The sequence below is a fragment of the Myotis yumanensis genome, unplaced genomic scaffold, assembly GCF_028538775.1.
Source record: "Myotis yumanensis isolate MYYU_CA2020_CCGP unplaced genomic scaffold, mMyoYum1.0.hap1 SCAF_1, whole genome shotgun sequence".
Lineage (NCBI taxonomy): Eukaryota > Metazoa > Chordata > Mammalia > Chiroptera > Vespertilionidae > Myotis > Myotis yumanensis.
This window is the reverse complement of record NW_027223752.1, coordinates 148,362,285-148,374,470: the sequence shown is the minus strand read 5'-3', so window position 1 is coordinate 148,374,470 and position 12,186 is coordinate 148,362,285. Positions and strand designations below refer to the sequence as shown.

General features: G+C 41.7%; 1 protein-coding gene across 1 annotated transcript in view; it reads right to left on the bottom strand.

Annotated features, from left to right (window-relative positions):
• Window positions 1-12,186, bottom strand: part of MYO3A (myosin IIIA) — a 204,115-nt gene that overhangs the window by 144,440 nt on the left and 47,489 nt on the right. Inside the window, exons 7-8 of the mRNA XM_070408411.1 lie at window positions 10,577-10,642; window positions 7,433-7,588 (exon numbers count right to left, since the gene is read on the bottom strand). Of these exons, the coding sequence (XP_070264512.1) occupies window positions 7,433-7,588; window positions 10,577-10,642 (222 nt within the window). The remainder of the gene's footprint in view (window positions 1-7,432; window positions 7,589-10,576; window positions 10,643-12,186) is intronic.

Here is a 12,186-nt window from a genome sequence, read left to right as displayed (position 1 = left end):
CACCCAGACTGGCCAGGCACCCCAGTGGGGACCCCCACCCTGATCCAGGACACCCTTCAGGGCAAACCAGCCAGCCCCTACCCATGCACCAGGCCTCTATTCTATATAGTAAAAGGGTAATATGCCTCCCGGCACCGGGATCAGCGGAGCAGCGAGGCTCCCGGCACTGGGATCAGCGTGACAGGGGGCAGCACCCAAACCCCCTGATCGCCCTGCGGCTCTGTGTGTGACAGGGGGTGGGGCCACAACCTCCCTATCCGCCCTGCTCTGTTCGTGACAGGGGAAGGCGCCCCAACCCCCTGATCAGCCCTGCTATGTGCCTGATACGGGGGAGTTCCCCAACCCCCTGATCGCCCTGCGGCTCTGTGTGTGACAGGGTGTGGTGCCCCAACCCCCTGATCGGCCCTGCTCTGTGTGTGACAGGGTGCAGCACCCCAACCCCCTGACCGGCCCTGCTCTGTGCGTGACAGGGGGTGGCGCCGCAACCTCCCCATCGACCCTGCCTTGAGTGTGACAGGGGGCGGTGCCCCAACCCCCCAATTGGCCCTACCCTGAGCATGACTGAGGGTGGCATCGCAACCTCCCAATCCGCCCTGCTCTGTGTATGATGGGGCGGCGCCCCAACTCCCCAATCGGCCCTGCTCTGAGCCTGACCAGGGGCTGCACCTAGGGATTGGGCCTACCCTCTGCCACCCGGGAGCAGGCCTAAGCCAGCAGGTTGTTATCTCCCGAGGGGTCCCAGACTGTGAGAGGGCACAGGCCGGGCTGGGGGACTCCCCCGCCGGGCCTCTAGTAAAATTATATTCAAAATGTAATTTATCTATTTCAAAGTTAATCAACACTAGCATATTGAGCATGTCAAATAAAATATTAAAGTTATTTTGCTTTGTAAATAAAACAAAAGAAATTTAAAGGATAACATATCTATATATATAAAACCCTAATATGCAAATAGACTGAACGGCGGAACAACCGAACAACCAGTCTCTATGACGTGCACTGACCACCAGTGGGTGTGCACGGAACATGGCGGGCATTGGCCGTGGCAGGATGAAGAAGCAGGTGATTCGGGGGAAGCATGCATGCCAGACCAAGGCAGGGCACCGGTTGCTGTCATCGGGTGAACCTCTGGTGGTTACTGAAAATTCGAAAATTTTTTGCTCACACATGCTGCAATCCCACCTGGCGCACCTGCTGCTGCTTGCACCTGCTGCTGCTCACACCCGATGCTGGCACCGACCCCAATCGCTCCACACCGTCAGCAGGTGTGAGTGGGGCTGGTGCTGGTAGGGCATGAGAGCAGTGGCAGCTGGCAGACAGGGAACCGAGGCTGTGGAGGGAGGGGCCGGGCGGAGGTGCAGAGGATGGGCCAAGACCCACTGCTGTGCCCAATGCAGTCTCACAGCCAACAGTTCCTTTCAAGGTGCACGAATTCATGCACTGGACCCCTAATTAATACTACAACTATCACAGAAAGAAATTTCAATTTGGAATTTGTCATCATCAAGTAGATACTGGGCTAGGTTTTCCTTTATTTACAGGGAATGCAAATCACAGCTTAAATAATATTTTTAGGTAAATGTTCAAGATATATAAAAAAGAATTTTAGGAACCTGTTTGCATATTCCACATAATGGATATTCACTGTTTCAGCAGCTCAAAATACTTTCTTCTGCAGGGCCGGGGGTCTGAGGGCCTGGGGGAGGGGGGTGGTTCCCAGATGGTTGAGAGGAAGGACTCCGCCTCCCACATAGGAACCAGAAGTGAGGGAGGACCAAGAGTGTCTCTCTGTACATTTCACCCACATCACGGGCCTGTGACCTAAGCATGGGGAACTGGATGGTCCTGTATGGACCTGAGAGTGTCAAGGGAGTGACACAGAGCTCAAGCTCAGCTTACTGACAGTCTGAGGTGGACGTGGCATTCACAAACCAGTGTGGCTGTAAGAAATGTTGTGGGGTGGAGGGTGAGTATCACTGGCAGTTCTTGAGGAAGGATATTTGAGGACCCTGCTTCCTTTGCTGCCTGGCTCTCTGTCTTCCCAGTTGTCTCAGACATTCATTATTTTTCACTAAATTGTTTTTCTTGTTAAGCTGACTTATATTGTTGTTTTTAGTCGAGATTGCTTTCATTGCAAATGACATTTATCCGTTCCCCTTAAATCTTTGATTATTTTAAAATTCTGAACAGAGGAATTAAGCTTTCCTTTTAAAATATTCCATAATTTAAACTTCTCACTGATTTAGTCTGTACTCTAGCGTTGTCACCCATAACTCCCATGAGGAGTATGTCTTGGAAGCAGTTGCTGCATGCACATACGTCTCCATTTCACAAATTAGCTAAGGAAGTTATAAGTGACTTATTATACTCAGACCTTGATTTAAAATAGAAAGTGCTTGTATCCATTCAACAGTGCCTTCTAACACCAATCCCTCCCCATCATCTGGAAATTTAAAGTACTCAGTTTACATAAAATGTATAGTAGAATGGTCTTCTTTAAAAATGAATGTGATTTCTTATTTTTTTTAAAGTATCCTCTCAAGCACATATATCAATCCAATTTCAAAAGTTAGTAACAGGTACAATAAAATATCAGCTTTGAGTCAGCTATGTTGATTGAGCAGTCAGATTTTAGGTCAATTTATCAATTTGAGAACTGTGACAAATCAAATGATTTTGTGTGATCTTGAAGAGGACCATTTTTGCCCAGGTGTTGCCTGTGGTGTACTAGAGCCTCATTTCTTTTCCTGAGTATCCTATATAATAAAGAGCTAATATGCAAACACGAATATGCAAAGCCCTCATGCTGTCACACCATAACGGCTCAGACACTCAACACTAGGGAGAGAGGAATGGGGACCAGCCAGACTGTGGCCTGGGAGAGGTACAAGCTGCCTGTCCCGCAGTCCCAGGTGCCAGCGGCTGTGCCTGTGCCTGTAGCCCAGGAGAGGGACAAGCCACATGCCCTGCGGTCCTGGGAGCCAGCGGCTGCACCTATGCCTGCAGCCTGGCCCAGGAGAGGGATAAGCCGCATCCCCTGTGGTCCCAGGAGCCAGTGGCTGGGGCTGTGGCCTAGGAGAGGGACAAGCCACCCGCCCCACAGTCCTGGCGCCAGCGGCTACTCCTGTAGCCCAGGAGAGGGACAAGCTGCCCATCCTGTGGTTGCAGGTGCCAGCGGCTGCATCTGCACCTGTGGCCTGGGAGAGGGACAAGCCACCCGCCCCGCGGTGCTGGGTGCCAACGCTGCATCTGCACCTGCGGCCTGAGAGAGGAACAAGCCACCTGCCCACGGTTCCCTGTGGCTGCAGCCGGCCTGGGTGAAGTTGGCCCGGATCCTGGGTGCCTGTGGCTGGCCAGAGGGAGGAAAGCCCAGGTCCCAGGTGCCTGCGACTGGCCAGAGAAGGGAATCCTGGGTCCTGTGTGCTGGACAAGGCAGAGGTGGTTAGGGGCGATAAGGCTAGTAGGGTTGCAGTTAGGGGCAATCAGGCAGGCAGGCAGAGGTGGTTAGGGATGATCAGGCTAGTAGAGGAGCAGTTAGGGGAAATCAGGCAGGCAGGCAGAGGTGGTTAGGGGCGATCAGGCAGGCGGGCAGGCAGGTGAGCGGTTAGGAGCCAGCGGTCCTGGATTGCGAATGGCAGTTGGATATCCTCCAAGGGGTCCCAGATTGGAGAGGGTGCAGGCCAGGCTGAGGGACCCCCTCCCCTCCATGCAAGAATTTCATGCACTGGGCCTCTAGTCTCTTATATAAAAGGCCCATGGCTGTCACACCGTAATGCCATCAGGACCAAATGAGCAGTGGCTCTCAAGGTGGGCGTGGTGGGGTGCAAGCTACTAGCAGTGGAGAGCTATGAGCGGCGATGGGTGGGGTGGCCAGCTGAGGCAAGGGGAAGTGAGTGTGGGCGCTGGGCTTCTAGTGTTTCATAATTTGGAACTAGTATAAAAATGCTGAGAGCAGTAAAATCTTCCCTCCTCCTATGACTTGGGACTAAAATCTGTAATCAAAAAGCACTGTGGGTTAGTAATTCAAGATCCACTCCCACCTCGTTCAAACATATACTTGTGGAAAATAAAAGTGAACCTAAGAGATTATATACACAGAGGGCAGAAACTATAGGTTGACTTGAAGCCCAGAACTAGAAATAGGCAGAAGAGGCCTGGAAGGTAAAGGAACTATGTCTCATAATGAAGGTCCTGACCTAGACTCCATGAAAAGCATGTGTGTGTGTGTGTGTGTGTGTGAGCATGCGTGCTCGCACGCGCATGCAGAGGATTGGGGGGGAGGTGAGGGGTGGGGCGGGATGTAAGGGTTTCACTTGCCTAGAAGAGAAGATTGAAAAAATTCTGCACCTTCTCCCTTTCATGCAGCCAGGTACTCCAGATTGCAGAATGGAGCAAAGACACAGGGTCTACTTCATACTGGCTTGGTGACTAGATCTGTGATATCCTCAAGTCATGCTAGGCAGCAAAGCTTTGGGCTAGAGGGGGCTCCCGAAGCCACATTACAGCAAAGAAAAAACCTTCAAAACAGGAGAAAAAAATTCCAAAAAAAGAAAAGCAAAACACAAAACACCTATCCAAGATGAGAGAGTAAACTAAAATTCTAACCCACAGCAGGAAACCAAATATTAAGGAAACAAACTCACTAACCAGGACAACTCACCATTATTGAAATGCAAATCAAAAATTGACTGCTAAATAGTGTAAGATAAAAGAGAAAAAAGAAAGAATTAAATTCACACACACACCAGCCAATTTGCCATATATGAATAGTCATTTATAAGAAGTCATATATGAATAAAGAATAAAGGATGAAAAGATGAAACAGTGAGAAAGTCTAGAAATGAAAAATACAGATGTTAACAAAAGTATTAGCATGAAAAGATCCCTATATAGAATAAATTTATACTAGGCCTAGTCTAAGAGAGAATTAATGAATTGGGAAACAATTCTGAAGAAATCATCCAGAATGCAGCAGAGATTAATAAATGAATGACATGAAAAAGAAATTATAAAATATATAAGGTAAAATAGGACATTCCAATATTTATCTCTTATAAGTAAAAAGAGAAAAAGAAAAAAGGATCAATATTTAAAGAAATGACTGAAAATTTCCCATAATTATGTAAGACATGAGTTCTCATATTGAAAGCATATTCTAAGTTCTTAGTTGGATAAACAAGAATAAATTTTGTGACTCAGAAACAGAAGTATTGAGTTAACACAGTGCCTAAAATATAGCAGTTTTCAAAATATTTTATCACTAGAATTCAGAGCACCAGGTTTATGATCCAAAGATAAAATCTCCCTCCAGAACAGATGGAAGTTAAGATAATGTTTGCTCCAGGGATAGCTTGGACTGGTTTGCTAGCAGACCCTTTAAAACAGTGGTTCTCAACCTTCCTAATGCCGCAACCCTTTAATACAGTTCCTCATGTTGTGATGACCCTCACTTTCATTGTTACAAATTGAACATAATTAAAGCATAGTGATTAATCACAAAAACAATATGTAATTATATATGTGTTTTCCGATGGTCTTAGGCGACCCCTGTGAAAGGGTCATTTGACCCCCAAATGGGGTCGTTAGCCACAGGTTGAGAACCACTGCTTTAAAAGATTAGTTTCTCATGCTCAGGGTTCTTCAACTGTGAGGAAAACCCACTGTGTATACAGTACCTACTTAGACCTACACCCCTATGACCTGTCAGACAAGGACAACAAACATGAACATAAAACCCATGCTGCTGACTTAACTTGTGAGTAACAATGTCCTTTGTCTCTGATCCAGGAGTCTCATCTTCTTCTAGCCTTCACGAAACTGGCAAGTCAACTTACTAGCTTTCAAGTAGGGTAAAACCTCAGGTCCCCTCAGAGTTCTTGACATTGAACACCCTGTACAACGCTGGTATATACTTTAGTTCCTGTTTGACTGCTTGTTGCTTGTCTGTTTGTTTTGAGAAGGATGGGACTGTGGCAGACTATAAAACTGTATTCACACAAGGATAAAAATATGAGCCTGTCTGAACCAAAGACCACCTCTTTGCTTTAAACCCCATGCCTGCTTCCTTCTTTTTGGCACTCTATTCCACTCACAACTTTAATTTTTCCTCATTACAGGAGTATTACTTCTGTCTCTCCAGCAAAGTTGGATCCAGCTCACATAGGCAAGGAGAATATCCCCCCCAGATCTTCCACAATTGTTAGGCCATTTACTCTGATGCGAATAAAGCTTGGGCTTTGGGGTCAGGATTTGAAATCCTGCTAAGTCATTCATAACTTCTACAGCCTCGTACAAGTTAATGAGTCTCTTCAAACCTCAGTTCTCCTCAGCTGTGAAAATGAAGTATCAAACACATTCCTCTCAGGGTTGTTGTAAAAGCCCATGGGGCAATATAAATAAAGTCTTCATACAATGTCCTGCACACAGTAAGCATTAAGAAAATAGGAATTAAATATGTAAAACTGCAAAAAGAATTTAAATACAATTGTCTCTTAAGTCATGTCTAACTCCCAAAATAGTGATAGGCTCCTGAGATGAAACTAATAGGATTCTCAAGAAAGAATTTAAATGACAAATGACTACTCTTTGACTTAACAGTATCATCTATAGTAATTTATCTTAAGGAAATAATAAGAGATTGAAGTACAGCTTTTTTCATTATGGTGTTACTTACTAGAATACAAACAACTAGTAACAACTTAAATGTCTAATAATAGAGGATTATTTATATCAGTTGGGCAAGAGAATGCTGTACAGGCATTAAAATTTTTTGGTAGAAGGATATTTAATGACATAGATATTCACTATTCAATGAAAAAAGGCAGTCTCCAAAACACAAAAATATTACTCAACTTTTTAAAAACATATTTCTGTTCATAAGATACTATAAGGTTACAGATTGATTTTTTTCTACATTTCTTCGTATCTTCTAAATTTCCTAATAAACACATATACTATCTATAATATATAAAAAACATGGCAATGTTATAAATACATAGATTTTTAAAAATCCCAATAAGAAGTATAAATAAATATATTAATTATTTTTTAATATAATTTAACCAAGGAAAATGATACCAACAAATAATAGTATCAAAAAAATCAAATTTTATGTTCCTTCTTAAATCTCAATTCTAAGATATCTTACTTTACAGAGGAGCAGAAAATACATGAAAAATTTACACTAATACTAGTCACCTATTGAAGTTTACATTCTTTGTTTTGAGGAATTTTTTGTAAAAATGCTGCCAGTAATTTTACCAATTTGGGATGCAACTCAACTTCTGACAATCACTTTTCATGTAAGTGCCCCTGATCTCCAAACCACAACCATGGAATTTAAGTTCTTTTCTCACCTTAACTATTTCCTTATAAAATTGTTCAGTCTTTAGATGATCCTTGGGCTTTTAGAGTTAAGATGTTATTTGATTACCTGGCCTTTTCCGTGCCTCCCATGCATTGATAAATGTCAATGAATTCCATGAGTTGTTTTTGCAACATCACGTCTTTTCCCTCAATTTGAGTAATGAATTTATGCTGCAGAAGATCTGACACTGTTGGACGCTTTTCATAATCTTTAGTCAAGCACCTGCACTGGCAAAAAAGAACATGCAATTATTAGATAAGTTATATAAAGTATGACTCATATTCCTAAAACTACTCTAACATAAGAGAATAATGTTCCTCATAATCGCTCAGCCCAGGTCTCAAAAACATCTCAAAAAATGTTAAAAAGAAATGGGACAAAATGAATATCTGTGAAAGTGCACACATCTGTGATTATGCTACTAAATACTACTTCCCTAGTCTCCCTGAAAGCATTATTGCATAGTGAGAATTAAATTCGGTCTCCACCATGAAGTCTCCTTTACATGTTACTAGCTAAAAATAAATAACAAGTCATTACAGTTTTAATACTTATCTGAAATTAAAATAAACTTTTCAGTTTCCCTCACTAACGCTTCTAAAGGCTTCTCATTGATCTAATTCTTTCTATGTGATAAAACTGCTAACCCATTTGAGAAGGCTAATGTGTTGAGGATGTTTAAATCCCATGTCAGTAGATATTTTCTGAGGTCATAGAGTAGATGTACATGTAGGTCACACTTCTTCTTGAGAGGTTCGCCCAGAGAGGAGTCATAAGAAAGGAGATGGCGAGTGAGAGCACCTAAGCAACATCACAGGAGGAACATTGGAACAAACTTAGGATGTTCAATCAGCTGTGATGCTGTCTTCAAATATTTGGAAGAGAGATTAGACAGTTCTCAGTGATTACAGGGGATAAAAAAAAAAAACACACAGATGGGTTGGTAGAATTAAGAGAGAAACGGATTTCAGATTAATATAAGGAAGAACTTTCTTTGGCTTAACTCTTCTTGTCCCTCCAACCCCACCTCAAGGTATGTCAGTCTGTTCCATGCCTCCCTGCTTCAGGTCTTATTTTGTTGGTCAATTCATTTTGTTCATTAGATTCCACAAATAAGTGAGATCATGTGATATTTGTCTTTCCCATGATCTCACTAAGTTTGGCTTATTTCACTTCACATAATATTTTCCAGGCCCATCCATGCTGTCCCAAAGGGTAAGAGATCCCTCTTATATACTTACATGCATAGCCCATGGACAAGGGCAATACAGTAGTGACGATCTGGGGAGGGGTAGATAGCGGCTGAGAGGAGGGGGAAAGAGTAGGAAATGGGGGATAGCTACAATACTATCAACAATAAAAATATATTTAAAAATGAAAAAATATATATAATGAAGAACTTACAACAGTGAGGTTTCCCAAAGATAGACTGGGCAGCATTGGGAAGTATGATTATTTTTATTAGGGGTGTCTACTGATTGGATGACTGCTCAGTGGACATGTTTAAAAACGATTTACTCTACTAATATAAGACTGGGCTACATAAATTTACAATACCCTTCCAACCCTGAGATTCTGAGCATCTATGATTATGAGAACACTGGTCAGAGTTGTGCTGTCATCTGGGGATATAGAAAAAGGAAAAAAGAAGGAACTTATGCCTTGATTTCAGCAGTGCCATTTCTAATCTGTATTGTTGATCTTCCTGAAATGGTAATTCGGCAATTTATTTTACCGGGCTTAACCAAAAAGATATTTCCCAGGTATGCTAAATTCCTTATGCTAAGGAATAAGAATGATGATATCTAAAAATATAAACAAGAGCTTTCAGTTTTCATTTAGTTTAACAGAGTGTTGATTTCTGACATCTGCAGCACTTGTATTGCACTTAGTCACATATAAAATTATTTTATTCAAGTAAAACTTCATAAAATATCTGATGTGTACCAAGCACTTTGCTGAGACACTGGAGTGACAGTAGCAGGTAAGGCACATTCAGTGCTCTGGCGTTACTTTCTGTCTAGGTAGGGTGAAAGACCTCTAAGAAGGTAGCTGAATGAAAGTGGCAATGTTACAAGAGGAAAACAAACACACTACAATGAGAGCACACAGAACAGAATATTAACTGCCTGGAGGAAATCAGTAAATGTTTCTCAGAGGTGAACTTGTGTGAAATACGTCATCACCAGGTTCCACTCAGGATCTGCGTGGAAGGATCTGCAAACATGGGGCATAATTATGAATCGTGGGGAGCCCTTCAGAGTTACCAATGGTTCTCCTGAGATTTATGAAATTCTATCGCAGTTTATTAAATATTCTCTAGTGCATAATACATACTCAGTAATGACTGGTTAAGTGAAAACTAAGAAAAAAAACTATTATCAATCCTTTTTAGGTTTCCACAACCCTTAAATCTATGCACTTGACTTTGTAATAATAAGCAGATATTCTTGGTAGGAAAACCAGTGATAGCAGTTATGGATGGGTATGACTGGTTCCTCTACTTTCTTTGCCCTTTCTACATTTTTGGAGTGGAGTCTGACACCAAATCTTAATGACCTTTCTCTTCCATTTACAACCTGGGGTCATCTCTTACCCTTATTTTCTAAGGTGAAATCATAATAAAAATTGTGAAAACAGAGTCTGTGGGACAGATATTTAGAAATGTCTGAACTCATGGCATCTGGTCAACTGTCTGAAGGCACTGCACTTGAGCTAAATATCCATCAAATTTAAAATGTTCACTGAATTTCAAATGTATAAGGAATTTATCTATATGATTATGAGATTCACCAACTACAATCAATATTGCCTGATCATGGTGAGAATTAATGATAAAGATAAATGAAGGGTTAAATAACAGATTAAATAGATGGTGGGTGAGCAGGTGGGAGAAGCTGAAGGTGTAGCTGCTAAAGGCAGGTGGACAGGAGAACATGTTCTTGGATGATGCAAAGTCCGCAGAACTTATTACCAATAAGTGAATCAACAGGGTCCTGAGGTCATTGTTTAGGCAACAATGAATTCACTGAACATTCACAGGACACAACAAATGCTTGTTTTGAAGAAGATAGTAGAAACCTCTGGGGCTATTTAATAGATAAAAGGTAAGGAGGAAGCATGAAGGAATTTTTCTAAAAGGCACATTGCTAAGTGAGCAAGGTGGTATTTCTTTGATTTAAAAAAAAAAAAGACTATCTTGTTACTCACTTGCTAATGAAATCATTGAATTCTGCTGACCACATCTCAGGCTGCCTTAGTTTGGGGGGTGGATTCCTAGAAAAATAATAATCAAGGTTGAATTAGACATACCTGTCAGCCAGTGCAAAATTAGGGGCAGAACCGGACTAATCCAGTACTGCCCTCACAGGTCCTGCTGGGTAAAATCAAGTATTATACACATCATTTTCCAATTCAAAGGCAGATAAATGAGTTATTAATCATTCTTTATAAAAAATGACAAGTTTCTTGTTTCTCTGAAAGCATTTAATAGATGACCCAATTTTTCTAACTGATAATTTTTTTTTTCTTTTAAAGAATCTTCTTGCTTTTAGCTGAGAGCCGTGGGGGAAAGCATCAATACTGAGCAGAACAGAAACAAGAAATAGTAGGAAAAATCTTTTGCTTTGAGTCTTGCAGAAGTCCCTGCGGGACGTCCAGAGTACACAGAGGTGACCTGAGAGGAGTTGCTAAGGAGACGGAGGAAACTTCAGCAGAGAGAGGCACAGGATAACGTCCTCACGAGTTCTGTTGTTACTGAATACGTGGCCGGAGATAGTGCCACAGAAGTAAGGAACTGAAAATGATGGCATTCAGAGCTTTATAGGTAATCGTATTTTTCACTGTATTTTCTGAACCATTTTAATGATGGTTTCAGTGACCATAGCCAGCCCAGTGTTATTACTTTTGGTGGTGTTGCTGCATGGAGGAGTGATGACACCATTGATACATGTCACCATCATTAAAATGGTTCAAAAAATACAGTGAAAAATACGATTAGCTATAAAGCTCTGAATGCCACTTGAAAGATTTTGTTATTAATTCCTTTCAATTTTTAAGCTGAACCAATCTTTTCTTCTTCGACATGTTCATGAATACAACAGAACTTCACTTGAAAATGAGTCTGAGCTAACTCTGTAATCAAGCAACATTGATCAACCATGAGGGTACCATTTTATGTTCATTCTAACAGCTCTTTGTTTTCAGTAGTGGGATGGAAACATTTTGTCTTCAGTCCTGCATTACTCCTTGAATAGCTTATAATGAAATGAATGTACAGTCTGATTAAAGAAAAGTGCAGCTACTCATCTAGCCTGGATCACCCCTAAAGCTTATTTTACAATCCTTTGGACTATTTGGAGACTGCTGATTTCCCATTAAAAGAAGTAATTCTTTCCTCCAACAATCTTGCTTTGTTTCTTGTGCTCCTGAAAAATTCCTTTGTAAGCGATCTATCGGCTTGCTCAGGATAAGAGTTTTGGTGATTCTAGAGAACTAAGGACTGGGTACTTTTTCAGATCCCATTGTTATAATTGTTTCTAGAGTCACTAGGAGTTCTTAGAGTTCCATTTAGAGATATACTGGTGGTGACAGTAGTAAGAAATAACTAAGATGAGGCAGTTTCCTTAAGTGCCTTGCTCATGGTGACATGTATCAATGGTGTCATCACTCCTCCATGCAGCAACACCACCAAAAGTAATAACACTGGGCTGGCTATGGTCACTGAAACCATCATTAAAATGGTTCAGAAAATACAGTGCTTCATGTTACATAGTAGGAGTTAGGAAATAATAATTTTTTTTTCCATTTTCCTCATACTT